General features: G+C 36.9%; 1 protein-coding gene across 6 annotated transcripts in view; it reads right to left on the bottom strand.

Moving 5' to 3' along the window:
• The window catches only part of AlaRS-m (alanine--tRNA ligase, mitochondrial), a 51,175-nt gene that overhangs the window by 17,246 nt on the left and 15,202 nt on the right, over positions 1-18,727 (bottom strand). The window contains exons 1-8 of one of the 6 annotated variants that reach the window (XM_067087826.1): positions 12,006-12,235; positions 10,972-11,172; positions 7,883-8,056; positions 7,331-7,476; positions 5,186-5,377; positions 4,880-5,024; positions 4,641-4,774; positions 6-218 (exon numbers count right to left, since the gene is read on the bottom strand). In XM_067087826.1, the coding sequence (XP_066943927.1) occupies positions 6-218; positions 4,641-4,774; positions 4,880-5,024; positions 5,186-5,377; positions 7,331-7,476; positions 7,883-8,056; positions 10,972-11,172; positions 12,006-12,023 (1,223 nt within the window). In that variant the 5' untranslated portion in view covers positions 12,024-12,235. Of the gene's footprint in view, positions 1-5; positions 219-4,640; positions 4,775-4,879; positions 5,025-5,185; positions 5,378-7,330; positions 7,477-7,882; positions 8,057-10,971; positions 11,173-12,005; positions 12,236-18,727 lie in introns of those variants that run through there. The other 5 variants (XM_067087830.1, XM_067087825.1, XM_067087829.1 and 2 more) reach the window with 5 other exon arrangements.

Raw genomic sequence — 18,727 nt, 5'->3', positions numbered from 1 at the left:
CTTACTTCGATATTTTATGCAAAGTTTCCTGGAAATGTTCCTCCTCTTGCTGAAAAATTACTCGAACTCTTTCTAGTTGACTCCAAAGCTCAGGATAAGTATCTCCTAAGCTTTCAGCCACAATATTTGTCAAATCAGCTAAGTTATTATGACGAACAAAACCAAATGTCTCTCTGCTAATATGGATGGCTCGTCTCATAACACGACGAAGTTTATAGCTGAAATATAATTTTAACTCGGTTTACTGTACTCCTTTTGTATATACAAAATCTAACTACAGTACTGTAATTCTTATATTCCAAAAATTCAGATATCTTATTCTGTAAGTTATTGTCTTAGATGGGAAATTCCCCTACCACAAGAGGAACCCATTTTTCACTGCATCTGTAGTTCCATGTGCCTCAGCAAGGTAAGTGACCACTGCAAAGCATCAGTTGTAGGTACTAAGAAATGGCACTTCTTGTAAACCATGAGACTTTTTTAGTAGCACAGACCATAAAAAATATTACATTTTTGTCAGTGCCATATATATAGTACACACCTTTCACATTACTTATGCTGAATTACCAATCATGTAACAATTTTTTATGAGGTAAATCTGGCCAGATTCTACAAAGTTCTTATGACCATCTTATCTTATTCATATAAGTGAAAATTTTATGTACAGTACTCAATACCAAATTACATGGCATCCTTTTCTACGAATGTCAAATGGCCATTTACTTATTATGGTGAAGATCAAGTATAGTGTCAATAGCATCTCAGAACATGCCAAATTTGAATGGGATTCAAGAGAACAACCATCAATATATAAAGATAGGACAGATAATGAACTAAACACATCAAAGAATCAAATCTCATACTTAAGTAATACTTAGAGTCTATTAAAATCTTTACACATTTTAATCAAGCACTCACAGGAAAAAACTTTATAGGCTGGTAGCTATAAAGTAATAAACAGTCCATTCTTGTTCTGTATCGTTATAGACACTTTGACATCAGAAATTAAGGAACAAGGAAGAACTGTGGGAACTGAAGTTGGCTGATGATTTTTTTTTTCAGCATGGAAAGGAGCCCTAGAAAACACATCAAAGAATCAAATCTCATACAGTCTATTAAAATCTTTACACATTTTAATCAACACAGCTATAAAGTAATAAAAGAACTGACACTTTGACAAGAAAGGTTTTTAGATTTTTTCATGGAAAGAAGAACTGCCCTAGAAAAGAATGGGATTAAAGTGAACATTGGAAAGACAGCTAATTATTAGTAGTAAAAAAGGACATGAAGAAGTAAACATTCAAGTGGGAGATGGTACAGTGCTAAAACAGAACGATGAGTTTAACTACTTGGGATCAATAATAACAGAGGAGGGAGATACTGAGCAAGCAGTGAGACAGAGTGAAAGAAGCATGGCAAAAATGGAGAGAAGTAAAGCAGGAGTTGTTTTAGACAAGAAAATGCCATTAAGGCTCAAAATGAAGATTTATAAGACAGTTATCAAGCCAGTATTATCATACGGGGCAGAAACTTGGGCACTTACGTGGAAAGAGGAGGAACTGTTGGAAAGAACCGAGATGAGGATAGTGAGATGGATGGATTGCTGGAATATCACTGTTGGAAAGGAGGGAGAGTCAAGATATAAGAAGAATGTGTGGTATATGTAATGTAAAGGAGAAGGCTAGGAAAGCTTGTCTGAGACACTATGGCCATGTAATAAGGAGAGAGGAGGTGGAACCAATCAAGGGAGCTAAGAACATGCCAGTGATGGGGAGGAGGAGTGTGGGGTGTCAGCAAATCAGATGGATGGATGTGGTGAGGAGGGATATGGACAAGGTGGGACTGGAGGAAGAAGATGCAAGGAATAGAAAAAGGATTTTGACAAAGGAAAAATCTATTTCTGGATCGGGGCCCGTGTCACCCGGTGAAAAAGTCCATTCAGCACTTATTTCTAGGTAATTCCGTTGCTAGATACCAGAGAAAGCTAAATGAAATGCTGGAGTTACTACCCCCAGAGCGAGCTCCACTAGATGGAGTCGTGTATGGAAAAAGGGTGAACTACAAAAACACGGAACCTTATCCTATAGAGATTGACATTCCCAATGTCAAAAGTCCCAACGAGAGAGGTGCCGATACAAGCCCATGCACTACTCGCGGACTGTATACAAGGCAACACTAGTCGCATTCCATGTTAGCACCCACCCCAATAGAATGATGTTTACCATGGGAGGAGAGAATGAAAAACAGGGGTGGGTCACGGGATATCGGGCCTCTCCAGAAATAGATTTTCCTTTGTCAAAATCCTTTTTTCTGGATCGGGTCCCGTGTCAGCCGGTGGTGAAATAATAACAGAGAAATAAACATCATTCTTATGCTATTAAAGACTTAAATAGAGACGTTGAAAACTAGGAGAATTCTACCCTGAACACTAGTAAGGTCCTCTAAATTCATGTAATGAAAATAATGTAAGTGGTCACCGTCTAAGATCATGAGCTTAGAATTGAACCTGAATAGGCTTGTATTAAGAAAATACTTTCTGCCTAATAGCAGACCCAATGACAGTACAGATGGAGAAAGTTAACTCGAGCGGCTGACCCTGCTATACAGTGAGACTAATGAGGTCGAAGAAGAAGCAGCAGCTATAAAGTAATAAACAAATGAGTTTTCCTCTAAATTGAAAAAAATTCCCAATTTTCTTTAGCACCCTCCAAACCACAAAACTAATCATTCTATTTGCAAGCAATCTTCCCCTACTTGAACCTGCAACAGAACTTGATGTAATTCAGAAATTCAAGTACAGTATACAACTGTTTTTTCTCTGAAGCATTCAAACATCATCAACGTTCATTAATACAGAATCTTGGTTAATTCAACATACAAAATGTCACCTTTTTTGAAGCACACATAAAATTAGCAATACGTAGATCTACAATATAACACAGCTCACATACATAATAGGTACTGTAGTTTCAAAGATATTAAGGTTTCCATACAGGTTTTATCAATGATAGGTTCCCTCATTCATATACAATTCATATGACAGTGATGGCATCAACTAATCAACATACCTCTTTCCAATAAGAGCAAATAAAGTATTTCCAATTAAACTTTTTCAAGAATGTATTTCTTCTGCGAGAACTGTAAGAATGAAACAGCACTCAAGATGAATGACTCAATTTCCTAACATTATGTAGACTAAATACCCTTTTTGCATAATAAATCTTGCTATGTATTTGTAACAAGCACACTTGAAACCCTTACAAGGACTACTGCCCACATTGTATCTGGGAATGAACCTAAAAAAAAGATTCTCAGAAATAGATGGTTTATATCAGATTCCTGATGGATCTTATGGCAATTTGACCAATCTGATTCATTATTGTTATGCTGCTGATCTGTTGGTAATGGTAGTAGAAGGGGTGGCACTGTTCATGTTCATGTCAGTGGGTCACACAGATCAGCTACCTGGCATTCATTCTGAGCAAAGAATATATCTAGATTATTACCTTCCCTTTGGTGTGTGGCAAATTGTTTCTCAGATGATATGGCTGGTGTTTATGGAGAATTTAATTCCGGGTACTATTGTTAAAGGGTTAATAATCCCCCTCCACTACCCTGTAGAACTTTCCACAATTGCTTTTTGTACTAATTGACCTTCACTGAGAGTAATTTTGTGGTCAAACTCCCAACATTGTTTCTGAGACTTAAATAAATGGCTCTTGTGTTCTCCACACTGGTTTTTGAAATTTCTCCCCATCTCCCCCACAAAGCCACACTTCAGCTGATGATGTATACAGTGGGGTTGCCTTTTCCACTGTTTTCCCTATCTTGTTTTTACAAAGGAGTTGCCTGATGGTATCAGGATGAAATAAAAATTTAACTATCACCAAGTTTCTTATTGATGTCTTCTAATTTAATGTAATAGTGCAGCTCAGTTATTTCCTCTCTATTACTCAAAGTAAATTTTCCCTGTATGAATAGCCATTATCCAGGAACCAGGTAGAGTAAGGAACATCATGGAACCAATACTGAAATATGATAATCATAAGGTTCAGCTGCGGCACAGTTACTCTAATATACCTTTTACCAGAATAACAACATAATTCTGATCTAATGTCTTCTATATTTGTGAAGTAAAAGTTGAAAAACATATAACCTAGGACACAAGACTCAAACACTTTATGACTCCTTCCTGTCTTAACACGTTGACTGTGATTGGCAACTTGGCAAATTGTCCCAGTGGGCAATAACTTTAAAACCATATAAAATCAGCAACCAGCAACCTATTGAAGTGGGAATTTCTATGATAATTCCATGAGGTAAGCTGAGTGCTCAGACAGTGTAAATATATATAAAAACTATGACATCATATATATATATATATATATATATATATATATATATATATATATATATATATATATATATATATATATATATATATATATATATATATTATATATATATTATATATATATATATATATATAGTATATATATGTATATATATATATATATATATATATATATATATATATATATATATATATATATATATATATATATATATATATATATATATATATATAAATATATATATATATATTAAATATTACATAATAGCAGCCAGAAATTCAATACCTGTCCTCTGGGAAAAGGCCATCAGCAAGGGCAACTGTAGTCATCCTCAAGTGATCTGCTAAGACCCTGTAAGCTGTGTCTAAACAAAGCCCATCTTCACTGAAGCGCCCTCCATATGCTGCTTTGCCACTCATCTGTTGAAAATATTCCACAATGAATACAATAAATAAGCTTCATTAAAGTTGCAAGTGTACCCATAGTATTATTAATTATCAGTATGCAGTGCAAAATAATATTACCTTTTGAATCTTCTCAAATATTGGGAGGAAAAGATCAGTGTCATAATTTGACGTTTTACTATTCAAAACAGCAGTAATTCTCTCTAGGCCCATTCCAGTATCAACATGATGAGTACTTAGCGGTTGCAAGGTACCATCTTTTAACCTGTAACAAAAAATATAGTTTACAATATAGTAGGAAACAAAATGGTTAAAGATAAAACAAGCAAAGCTAAATTACAATATAGTAGGAAACAAAATGGTTAAAGATAAAACAAGCAAAGCTAATTATGTGCAAGTGAAGAATAAAATAAATTCCATCCTAACCTTTCATATTGCATAAAAACTATATTCCACAGCTCAATCATGTCTTCAACACCCAGATTGACTCTATCTTGTGCACTGGTACGGCCAAGTCGATCATAGTGAATTTCAGTGCAGGGCCCACACGGTCCATGTAAGCCCATCTCCCAAAAATTGTCTTGCATCCCAAAAGGTAAGATTCGATTTTCAGGTACACTGAAAAATACAAAAGGTCTATATATACAAGATACTACAGTACTGTACTGGCTAACTTTTTTTATGGATATTTCTTTTAGTTTCAGTATATACTTTGTACTACTATCCTTCTGAAAGCATTATTTACAAGGGTATAGCAATACAATTTTACATAAAAAAAATCATCTGCAATTCTACACGTTTTGTATGAAGTGGCCATACAGTACTTCTCCCTTCAAACAAAGGAGACTAGAGTAGAATAGAATATAGAAATTAGGCCAAACGCAAAGTGCTGAGATCTATGAGGTCATTCAACTTTGAAACAGAAATTGACAGTAAAAGGGTTTGAAACTTGTAACAGGAGGAAAACCTCACAGTTCACTATCAATCAATTGTAAGGAGGGTGGAAGGTAAGATGGAAGAAAGAGAATATGAATAGAGGTACAGTTAGAATTAAAGGGGTTGCTGCTAGGGGCCAAAGGGATGCTGCAAAAAACCTCAAGTAATGCCTACAGTGAAGTGCACTGTTGGTACTACCCTCCTACGAGGGAACAAATGAGAAGGGATATCTGTCTAAAGTAGTGTTGCACACTTTACAAAACAAAATTTATATCAAAAGAATAGACATTTTCTATGAAAATAATACATTTCATCACTTACTAAAGAACATCTGAAACAAGATGGTGAATGATGAAGGAAGTAGCATTCAAATTACTATGACACCACGAGAACTTAAGTTTTCTGTGCATGAATTAGACTTTGCCATCAATACCTGTATGAGGAATTTCCCTCACAAATCATTTGTCTTGCTTTATTTGTGGCAATAAAGATTCTTGTGTTTATTTCAAAAGTGAGTCATTATTTGAGAATCATTTCCTACCTTTTCTTATGTAAAAGATTTGAATAATCTTATTCCATCTATTGCTTTCATACATTTTTTTTCCAGTTCCTATTATCTTAAGCTAAACCATTACTGTGTTGGGGGTGTGAACATTCACTTTATGTTGTTTGATCTATTTTTTGCAATTATTACATCTAACAAGGTGGTTATGATTCATTGTAGGCTTGTTTGCAAGATTATACAAGAAGATATGCAATAATTTTTATGAAAATTTACCAAAGTTGGCGATAAATTATTGTTGTTTTAGATTAAGAATTCATGAGATATGGTGAAGAGTCCCAACTCATATGTTCCCACCTCTTTTGGAATAGTACCAGTCAAGTTCCATGAGACAAGAACTTCCTTCTAATGAGTGAGTTTCTATTAGGTGAAAGTTTGATTAATCGGCTGGAACAAACTGCAGTTTTTTAAAGTGAATCTTATCTTATTTTTTCCTAGAAAAACAAACCTTAGTCTTATAACCTTGGTCCCGCCTTTATTATCTATTTCAGCGACCACACTTTAAGTACCTACTGAACAAGCTTCAACTACATCTAGTTGTCATTAAAGATACTCCTACATAAGGATCAGGTTTTAACATCTCAATTCAATTTACTTTTCAAACATTGCAGTTTTATCAGGACTGAAGCACCAGTGAATTAGGCAGACAAGTTAACGCTCACATAATGAAACATATACAGTATTGACTGAAAAAGTATAGGAGGAGGCTATACACAATTTAGGGGGAGTTCATCACCTCCTTAGGATTTATGAGTACTGCACTTTTTTTTTTCACACATTCTTTGTCAGTCTGCCCTTAAACTGAAGCTCCGAGGTAACAGGCTCTTAGAGGCAATAACTTTCATATTTGTACAAATTGGTAACAAAACATCTCATAAAAACGGAGAGGGAGAGAGAGAAGAATGATTGATTTGTGGCTATTAAAACTGACATCACAACACCTAGGTTACTGATGCAGAGAGAGAGAGAGAGAGAGAGAGAGAGAGAGAGAGAGAGAGAGAGAGAGAGAGAGAGAGAGAGAGAGAGAGAGAGAGAGAGAGAGAGAGAGAGACTGACTCACAGCAATCACATACCCAATGGATCTCCAGATATCCCATACTTCCGAGTCAGGGCCAACATTTAATGCGGGGTCTCCACCAAAGTAAGTAACATACAGACGGTCAGGTGGTAACTTGTATACTTCTGTTAAAAGCTTCCAAGCCATTGCACATGCATCTTTCTGCAATTGAAATGACTTTAGCTTCTAGAACTACTAATCTGATATTGTCAGTATACTTTTCGTGCAAAAATAGATTGAATTTATTTCACAGTTATCAACTCTCTGTTACCATTACAATTTTTACTTTATATATTCTGCAGTTCATTTTTATGTGATAAAACATAAATCTGGTGTTGTATGGATATGCAATGCTATTTTACACGCCCAACCAATAACTGTAGATAAATGACAGCCATAATTAGTGGGATGTTATTTAGGCAGCAGAGACATACATGATTCAAAATGAAATAAAGCTCATAACGAGAAAATTATAGAGGAAATAAAAAGTGGAATTCCAGTACAAAATAACCTCTTTGACAATACCTTCAAATAGAATTCCAGTACAAACTAACCTCTTTAACATTACCTTAAAATAATCTCCAAATGACCAGTTACCAAGCATTTCGAAAAAAGTGTGGTGGTATGTATCGCGACCAACATCATGTAAATCGTTGTGCTTACCACCAACTCGTATGCATTTCTGGCTATTTGTGGCTCGCGGACAGGGTCGCAGACTTTGCCCAAGGAACACAGGTTTGAACTGGAAAGATAACAAAATGCCAGATTAAAATCTTGAAAATCTGTCCAGTCTTGAAATTATAAAAATATGAAGCCCTCCACAGATTATAAATTACAACTGATAAAAAAAAAGGCTTGAACTGTTAAAATGTTAAGAAAATTCTGGATAATCTTGATAGTTGGAGTGAAGAAGATCCTGATGGTTTCTGTACTTTGTTTTTTAAGAAAATTTCTAGTTGTTGTCTCCCAAGATAAGTAGATTCTATTGATTTTTAGGTCGACGTAGTATCTTTGCAGAAGAGCGCAAGCTTAGTAATACAGTCCAAAGTTGCTGAAAAACTTATTTTTAAGCCACATATAATTATGTTGAGTCTAAAGGATTGTTAGCTGATAGTCAGTACGCATATAGGACGTAGTTAGGTACCTGAGATGCTCTTTTAGCCTGGACTTGTCATTTACAAGGGAACCTTGACAAGGTTTTTGACTACTGTACAGAGTAAATCAAATAGATTTTAGTGCTGCTTTCGATTAGTAAATCACAATGCACTTATTTATAAGCTTCAGAATCTTGGAGTGGGTGGATATGGTTTAGGATTATTTCAAGATTTCCTTACAGGTAGGCAGCAGCTAGTTGCTGTGGACGGGATCTCTAGTGAACAAAGACCTATTGTATCTGGAGTTCCACAGGGCAGTGTCCTTGGTCCACTGTTATTTTTAGTGTATATAAGTGATATGGTTGTTGGCCTGGAAAACAAAACTGTTCTGTATGTTGATGATGCAACACTTGCGGGTGTTGTAAAGTTTCCATTTATGAGAAAAGAAGCTGCCCTCAGCCTCAATTGGGACATGGACTGGATCAGGGAATGCTGTCGTCGGTGGGGTATGAGGCTGAACTCCAGTAAAAGGAAAACACTATTGAGATTAGCAGATCTCGTACAGATTTCCCACCCCATCCTTCCCTTCAGGTGGATGGAGCTTCACTTAATTAGTCTGAAGTTTTAACTATTCTAGGTGTAATCTCTGACTCACATCTAACATTTGAGAAACATCTAATGAAAGGTTTAGGAAATGCCACAAGAAAGTTAGGTATTGTTTGTAAGACCTCATACATTTATAACAGTGATAAAATCAATGCAACGTGTTTTGGGTCATCTGTACTTCCTTTACTGGAATTCTGTTGGTGTGGATGTCTGCTTCTGCCAGAGATTTATCTCTTTTAGAGTGGTTCGTGGTAGTAGGTTTCTGTTTCCTAACAGTAGCAGTCATGATGTGGACCATCGACAGATGGCCTCTTGTTTGTTACTTTTTCAAAAGTTGTATCTCAACAGAAATTTTTCATATTCACAGTGAAATTGATCACTGATCCCCTTTATCTGCCGAGAGCAAGCAGATTCGCTGAACAGCAGCACAAATATGCAGTAAATGTGCCTCACTGTCAAACTAACCAGTTCCAGGGTTCTTTATTTCTCGTACCTTGGACTGTGGAACAGCCTCCCAGAGGATGCCGTGCAATTGTAACTACAGAAGTTCAAGCGACCATGCAGCGCATTCCTACCCTAATACTATCTCCTTGCATTTTAATACATTTTTATCTCTTCTTGATGTATTTCCATTTCTATCTTACTTCATCCTAATGAACACCATATTCTGTGGGCTTGTTCCATAATCTCTCAGACTTCTCTACACAGGCTTAATTCAACATTAGTCTATCAGCCCAGATTTACACAGCGCTGGACTATTAAACCTTGAATATCAAAGTTTCAATTTCATGCTGTTCAACATCTAGGTAAAAATCTGCTTGCTTACGTAATTACACTTTTTCTAACTTTGTTACTGTCATTATAACTTTACTATAACTCCTTTTTAAAATCCGACACACTGCATTCAACCTGGCAATTCATTCACATAATGCTAAGGTTATCTTATAGTGAAAATGATGAAATGTGCATAGCTGCTCTTATCATGACTGGTCCTATACTAAAATTATATGTAAGAGGATATCTCTTCTTAACTAATGATAAAACATGTCAATTAAAAATAACTTACAAGTATACATTTAGAAATACAGAGTATTTCAAAGAATCTCAAATTGTGGAAATTAATAAAATTAACTTTGAGGGCCCGTTAATAATGAGGAAGCCTGGAAGGGTGATATGGTGGGTAAAATTTGCAAAGCCTGGGAGCTGCTATGTGCCACTCTTGGCCATTCTACGGGCGGCCCTGAAGCACAAGCGCGTACCAGCACAAGGCTAGCATTATCTAAAGCGAACAACCCTGGCCATTCGGCAGGCCTGAAAAATGAAATGAACTCCCGAAGTAGCAGTTTTTAGCAAGGTCTTTGTACTTACTTATATGTTCATCAGTTGTTATGTGATGGTTATATCATTCTTTGCTTTGCTTACGTCATTCATCTTTGCTGCATAAGCTTTGACATTTACTGGAAGCCGCAACAAACAAACAATGCATCATGAAGCAAAATGAAACACCTGAATAATCGAGTGGCTTTCACATTGCAAAGCAATCTTCCACAGAATAAAATTATGTGCTAAAAATAAAAAAAGGCATATGTGCAATAAACAATAACCAAAAAAGAAAAAGGCTAAAAAAAATAAGCAGATAAAAGAATACATGGTTGAGAGTATGCTCCCTTAGAAAGAAAATTCCACCACATTATAATGTGAAAAGGTCTATTTTTTTAGAGGAATTTTCTAACTGTAAAGTGGTTTCACTGCAGATTCAAGTTAGATATTAGTCTCCTTGTAAGCCTCCGCCTTGCGAAGACATCTAGCTTACTCTTTCCTGGGCCACAGGTTGAACCAACATTATGTTGAAGCTGCCCTAGAGTTAAAAACCATTCCTAATTAAAATGAAGTTTCATAGGCAACAGTACATCATGCTAAATATATATATATATATTTTTTCATACGAAATATTCACCTGATTCATTCCTGCATTCACAAATGCTAGTGTGGCGTCGTTCCATGGTATGACGGGGCTTGAACGAATATGCTGATGATCGTGATTCTTGAAGAAATCGATAAAAGTGCTTCGGACTTGGTGCGATCGCCAGTGAAACTGCCTGACTGCAGCACACCTGTGATAGTACGGTATCCATCTAAAATTTAATTTCCGAAGCATCTGTTAAAAAAAAAAATAGGATAATTACATACTTCTAACAACACAGGCAGATATAAAACAAACAGGGAATCGACAGTCACCAACCGGTAAAAATAAGTACCTGAGTAAAGATTTTAAAGCTTTTTTCAACATACATATAGTATGAATATTCCTGGTTCTGGCCACTGCAAATCAAGGAGGCACAATGCGATCTCGCACTTCATACTGACATAATAGCAGGGATTCATGTTTATGTACATGATTTAGGATAAACCAATTAAGAAAATTTTGTTAAACATGAGTATCACTTCACTGGTACAAAACGTCTGTAAACAAAGTTTATAATTTTTTTACACTGTTCATATAAACATATTACATATGCAGTTTGTAAAGTTGTGTTGCATGCAGCTCTATTTACTGGATAGGAAAGCAGTAATCACACAACGCAATATAATTTAAAAAGATAGAGGTTGTGGGCAAGGATAACTTACATTGCTGATTACAGTGCCTCTTACAATGAATAAAAATACCGATAAAAAATGACATTATACTAATATATTAATGGAAAATATACTCTGGACCTTGGAGAAAACAGTCAAGCCTGAGAGTCATACTTCCTGAAAAAAGGGCTACCCTTTCGTTTTTTGCAGTTTGGATACATACTTCAAATAGAACCTTTTTGTAATACAGACATAACTCACAAATCCTGGTCACCGACCCAAACAAACTTTCGCTACCGTACATCACCATTCACTTGTAATCCCATCAAACCAACTTAACACTAACCACACCCATTCTTGCATCATTTAACTGTCTTTTGTCCTCCACATTTCACAAATCTTCAAAATACTCACCTGAACCCAGAAATACATTTACCTTTTCTTTTTTTCAGCATTCCATTATACATAATTGAAAAACTAATAGAAAATCTGAACAGAACAAACATGGAAGAAAACTAAAGCAGAATATATCCATATATGTGTATAACAAAAACTCCACCAAGTGTTATATGCAATGTAAAGTTCCATGACCACAGTACAGGTAAAACTGCATCTTCACTTCCCAGTGGCTAAACACAGACTGCAGGCTGAGTTGACAGCTTTAGCCAACCAGGGGAGTGGGCGGAGTTTCCCCTCTAACTCACCACACACACATTAATTGGCTTGTTAATAAGCTTCAACGACTACAGCAGCTGTCACAAAAGATAATCCTGTATTATATATTAAAAAAATGCCACAGGTTTTTGTATTCTCATTAGAACGAGTTAACAGATTTTTGTTATAGGCCTATGGGGGATCCTATAGGTCTACTTGCTGAGTCATCAGGAAGCCACTGTCTGGTTCTCTCTAGCTCTAACTTGGGCTCTGATCATAAGTGTGGTCTCTATGACACTGTGAACTTATCCCTTGCCTCTGCTGCTCACGAGAGACTCGTAAATTGGAACCCAATTGAAGCACTATTATCTACTTGCATATAACAGCGTTGACCATATGTTCAGAGTGCCTTACATTAGATGATATAGAAAATATAATAATATCATCTATATACATAATGATTTTAATTCCAGATATTAGTTGACAGGATATTATAAACTGATGATGCGAACACCTGCTGCTTATTAACTCCATTTTCAAATTCACACATATCAATAAATACAGTTCATATTTACTTGAAATGTTTAGGGTAACAGGAAGTTTTTAATAAATATTAACAGGTGGCTCCTAACGCCATTGTACATGGGGTTTCGGGGTATTTTGATTAGGAAGTAATTGAAAGTCAGATGGTGTCAACTGAATGAAGGGCGTGGGTCAACAATTCAAAGCTACAGTTGGCCCTCTTCAACCTCAGCAATCTACGCTCTATGGATATGGATATGGATGTTGTCCTGGATCACATCTTGCTTTCGCTTTTCCTCTCGATTCTGAAACACAACACTCTCGAGTAATGGTTTGAACTTCTTTTCCAAGTAGTGTACCATGGTAACACTTAGAATCTCAAAACAGAAACCATCACTTCATCAAAAAATGTCACTGGCCTGAGTTCTTTTGGGGTGGAGAAACAGTATTCCCTTTGCTTGATTTGAATCTTTGATTCGCGTTCAGAAGGATAAGCCCATGTCTTATTATGAGTTACTAATCTATAAAAATGAGATTCAACCTGGAAATGAAGTAGCCTTAAAGTTTCCACTCTGGTCAGCTTCTATTCTATGCGTTTACATAGCGGTGCAAATCATGCAGACAACTTGCGCAGCCTCAAACTATCAAAATAGTGTGCCCCGCCAGCACTGATACCTTGGTTTCACTTTTATCTTGGTCAGTAAAAAATCGACCATCTAAAGCTACACAAGGATGGCATCCACATCTTCAGTGGTGGATGAGGTTTCTGGGTGTCTTCTCTGAGGTTATCATTTAGAATAAATTGTACCTACCTTGCTTGAGTTCGGGGACCCACTTCCTAACCGCAATATCCTCCCTCCAACCCAATTCTTGGCTTTGCTTAACTCTTTTCCAGGATTTAACTTCAGGAACAACTAAGGTATTGTCCCTCTTGATCGGATCGAAGGTGGTCGTAATAGAAAATTGTGATATTATGAATCTTTAATTGTACCAGGTATCAGTCAAAGAGATTTTTTAATTTTTTCATTGAGCTGAGCTACAAGTGGAAAAAGCATGTTCAGTTTCTTCTACAGTAATTTTTTTGTTATATGCCCTCAAATTCTTCAAAGTTTGATAGAATTAGTTCTGCACCATTTCTCAGTTTACCGGGAAACTGGTGCTACTAACTGTTTCAAAATGTTTATGAATTCTGTTTCCCGTTTACATTTAGCTTCTAAGATGTTATTCTTACTCTTATTGCTTCTTTTCTAAACTTGGCAGAGACTTAATTATCGGTTGGTTTTAGTATATATACATTACTTCCATATCAGTGGTAGCAGTTTCCAGAAATGTTTTGTCTTGCATGGGCTATCTTACCATTTCTTTGTCTTCTATGTAGTGTTTCTAGACGCCTTCCTATTCGAATGATTGGTTTTTACCAGCTCTGATGTCTCCACTCACAAGGAACATTTTTTGACTTAGCATAATGTGCAATTCCACTACTGATGTATTTGCAGTAGCGCAAGTCCAGTTCGTTGTATGATCTTCTGACCCACAAAATGTAGCCTACATAACTCTTTACTACGTGATTTCTTAAAAGTTATGGAGCCGGATTTGGAGCATAACACACTGCATGGGTGTATTTTTCTATTATGGCAAAGGAATTTAGAATTTGATTGTCTCTAGTACATTTAATTTCTACAGTTTTTAATGATCCATTGTTGAGTTTCTTGTGGGATCTGATATATGTCTAGTCCATGGACATAAATTTTCAGATACATTTCTTACTGACAACTCTTCTTCCTCTTCAAAGTAAGACAGAATTACCATCCCTTGGATATGATTAAGCATGCCTGATTTTTTATTCCTTGAATTTTTGATATTTTGAAAAATAGAGGACTGATCCTCAGCAGTTCTTTCAATTAAACATTTTTGTTGTCTGGAATATTTATATGTTGAACATAAACTTCGTGACTAGTTCTCAAGGACTGAGAAATTTATTTTTCTTTGTTGTAGAAAACAAGGAACTTACTAGCTATTTGCTCCACATATAAGGTTAAATTGAATGAGTGTAGGACCAGCTCTGAAGTTTCTTTCCTTTCATCTAATAAAGTTCCTATTATGGTTGGGAGGGGTATCCACATTAATATCCTTAGCAATTGCCTGTTCGCTACCTTCAGCCAAAAGTTACTTCTGCATAGTAGCAATACATCAGATTTCATGTAGGTCAGCCTCTCAACTACCATGGAGACCTACAGGGAATAAATGTTGTTGTCAGAAAAAGTGACTATCCTGAGAGAACTTACTCATCAGTATGTCGAGATCAGACCTTTTGCCTTGTTCAACCATGTCAGCTACTTGAAATCTACGGCTGGATTCTCACCCTCCTCCTATTCTAAGAGTAAACTAATTCATATTCAACAACATATTTGTGTCAGCAATTACTGGACAATCCTGGAGGAAATGTGAAAATGAAGTAGGTAAAAGATAACAGTCTAGTTGATTTAACTTAGAGTAATTACTTATGGCCAAGTTATGTGCTTGATCTAAGTAATTGCTCTTTAAAGCCAACCATCCAATGATCAAGGGGCTATGGGTCTGAAAGATACTCAATAGAGCATTCTCTAGGTGGTATCATAAGTCTTTTGGATGTGAAAAAATATTGCAGTAGCTTTTTGTCCCCATTCAAAACATTCTTTTTGAGAGCGTAGTCGCTTGTTTTTTCCTCAAGGAGTTACCTTCCATGGGTCTGTCAGAGCTCCATGGTGACCAAACCAATATAAAGAATTCTCTTTTAGTCGGTCTCTTGGCTAGGTATTGTCATAATGATAAACGCTGTAAGACGTGATGGAGTATGTAATGGACTAAAATAAGAGGGCTCTTTCCCTTATCTTACAGCAAAGCTGTACCCAGGTTATTTCCTTCGTCAAACCTGCTAGAAGAGGAAGCGATTATGTGCAGTCCGCCATATCGTTGACAAACAGACTGGCAAGGGACCAAGGAAGCCATTACCTTCCGTTGGTCCATTTGGAATATTCATTTATCGTCAGTGTTCCTAAATTCAATAATTATGGAAACACCAAAAGAAGCAAGTTGAGTGCTTAGTTTCAAGTCCCGGTTAAAGTTTTAGTTTTAAACTTATGTACTGTAATTGGTAGACAATGTATGTGTGAAAGCCAAAAAACAGACTTCTCTTGTTAAAACATAGCCGGCGTTAAGTCGTAATTGCAGATTGTTAGTTGTGAAAATTGCAAATTTTTTTTAAAATTTGTAATTTCCATTCTATGTTTTAACTAAAAGAAATGTTCCACAACTTAACATTAATATAGAAAACCTTTTCAGATTATACGCATTGGCTGGGACTGTGTTGGGATACTGTTTACGTCCAGTTGTCTCTCCCCATCAATAGTCAAAACAGAAGAAGAAAACACCTCAAAACGTTCCTTGCACAGCCCAGAGTTTCCAGACGGCAACTAGAAAATACAATGGACCAGCTGCAGTTTGCATCAGTAATATCTCCAATTCTCAGATTGCAACTAAAAAATGTGAACAAATTCCGGCTATCGCATGCAAGAAAAAAGATGCGAGACTGACCTCATCAAAACAATAAAAAAGTTGGGGGGATACTTCAGCCTTGGACCCAGAAGGAGTCTGACTGCAATGGCCTGTATGAAGAGGTCAGGATCACACTCACCTCCTCTCAGTATGGTAATGCGCTAAGCCATCCTTCGGATGGCGCAAGCAAGGAAGTGGTACTTGTCTGCAATTCACCTAACAGGGTCTCTCAATGTAATACAGTAACAGACTCTCCATCAAGGCAAACGACAGCCTTAACAGAGTGGATGTTGGACAACCACTCTCTTCAAACAATAGCCAACACGCTTCCAAAACCGGAAGTAGAACTGTTTGCCACATATGAGAATCACAAACTTCCAGTGTATGTCTCCGAACTTGGACAATCAAGCAACAGCAAGAGATGCTTTCCTACAAGACTGGAACAAATGGAAGACAATACACCTTTTCCTCCATTGTCCCAGATTTTGAAGGTTTTGAGCAAGCTTCAAACCTTCAAAGGAACAGCTTACTTAATAGCCCCCAAATTGGCAAGACAGGCATCATTTCCTATTACTCCAACAATGGGCAAAGAGATCAATTCCACTACCGTCCGTCTACGCATCCTTCTTTCTGAGCCAAGACCTTCACATGTGGATTTTTTAAATATTGTCTACTGTGAAAATTACTCACCCAACATTGCTAGGTACCTAGTGCAAAAACTACAGACATCATCTATCTGACAATACCAGTTCATGTGGAGGATATGGTTAGATTATACCCATACTGAGAGCCCAGCTGAGAGCTCTAAGGAGACATTTTAAAATGTTCTCACATACATTTTTTAAAACAAACGCCTTGCTGTTACAACAATCATGGCATACAATGCAGCATTAATTAAACCCTTGCTTTATGGATTCGGTATTGGCTCTAGTATAGAAACTGTCACTTCCCTTCTCTGGTCTTTTGCACTACCCTGCTCCTGAAAGGCTTCAAATTACTTGGTTCTTCAGTAAGGTGCTAGACTTCTGTCAACCGCTCAACTCAGTGGACCCAATACAACCACAACTCGCATGTTGCCAAAGGCAATCTTTTTTATTGCTTTAACATCAGGAGCTTGTATTAGTGAACAGGGCTTTCTAGATGGGGATGATACATCATGCAAACAGCTGACCATCAGTTACTATTGTCCCCTGGCCCATCATTCCTGGCCAAGAATGAGAATCCTTAAAGAAGGAAACCTCCTATTAGGATAAGAAAACTCAATTTACCAGAAAAGATATTATGCCCAGTTTAAGCACTTAAGGTTTACTTAGACATGGCAAACATCCCGGAGGGCCCAATCTCCCTACACCCTAGCACAAACAAACCATTCTCTCTACAAGGAGTGCTAATAATTTTAGTGTCCCTCATTAAAAAGGCGAATCCACACTCCTTTCAAAGGTCATGATATTAGGAAAGTATGTACGTCGTTGGCCTTCTTCAGAAACGTCTCTTTCGAAGCAGTCTCTGAATATGCAGGGTGGTCATCAGAGACAGCACTCTTACAACATTATTGCCACAAGCTTGAATAAATTCGACTACACTGTGTATCAGTAGGTGATATGGTTAGTCCTAACCCCATAGGCGCTACAGTGGAAAACCAGGGGTCTCCCTGATGGGTATGTCACTATCCCTGGGGGAAGGCACTACAATACTGCAACCAAACCCATCATGCTTGGGTAAGTCACTGTGGAACTATTTCCTTAAACATAAGTTCGTGTCTAGTTTCTTGTTCTTTGTTAGCAAAACTTAAGGGGTATTTGGAATAATGAATGGGGCTTGAAACTTGTGGCTTGGCCTGGAACCAGAAATGCTTTTTCAGAATTGTTTGGATTAAAATTTGAGAGCTTAAGCCATTTCATCACTTGTCAATTTCTTTTTAAAACTCCTTGAGGGCAAAACAAGCGACTATGCTATGAAAATACAGGTTTTGATGTAGGAAAAACCTATTTTTGGTAGTTGCTGTTGAGTCTTCAAAACCCACCCACTTCCCTGATGAAAAGGCATGGGAATTGGGCAAGGGATCATCCTGCATTGACCAACAGAAAGTAATGATTTCTTTGGTCTTCTGCCAGTCTGTTTGTCAAATATATGGCAGACTGTGCATGTGCATTATCTCTTCCTGTTCTAGCATGTTTTACAAAGGAAATAACCTGGGTACAGCTTTGCTGTAAGATAGGGGAAAGAGACTTTTATCTTCAATTCCATTACATACTCCATCACGTGTTATAGCGTTTACCATTGACACAACACCTGGCCAAGACACCGACTAAAAGAGAATTCTTTGATATTAGTTTGGTCACCATAGACCCATGTAAGGTAACTCCTTCAGGACTCAGCAGCGACTACCAAAAACTGGTTTTTCCTACGTCAAAACCTATTCTTTA

Source organism: Macrobrachium rosenbergii, chromosome 44 (assembly GCF_040412425.1).
Source record: "Macrobrachium rosenbergii isolate ZJJX-2024 chromosome 44, ASM4041242v1, whole genome shotgun sequence".
NCBI lineage: Eukaryota > Metazoa > Arthropoda > Malacostraca > Decapoda > Palaemonidae > Macrobrachium > Macrobrachium rosenbergii.
This window is presented reverse-complemented; position numbering and strand designations above follow the sequence as displayed.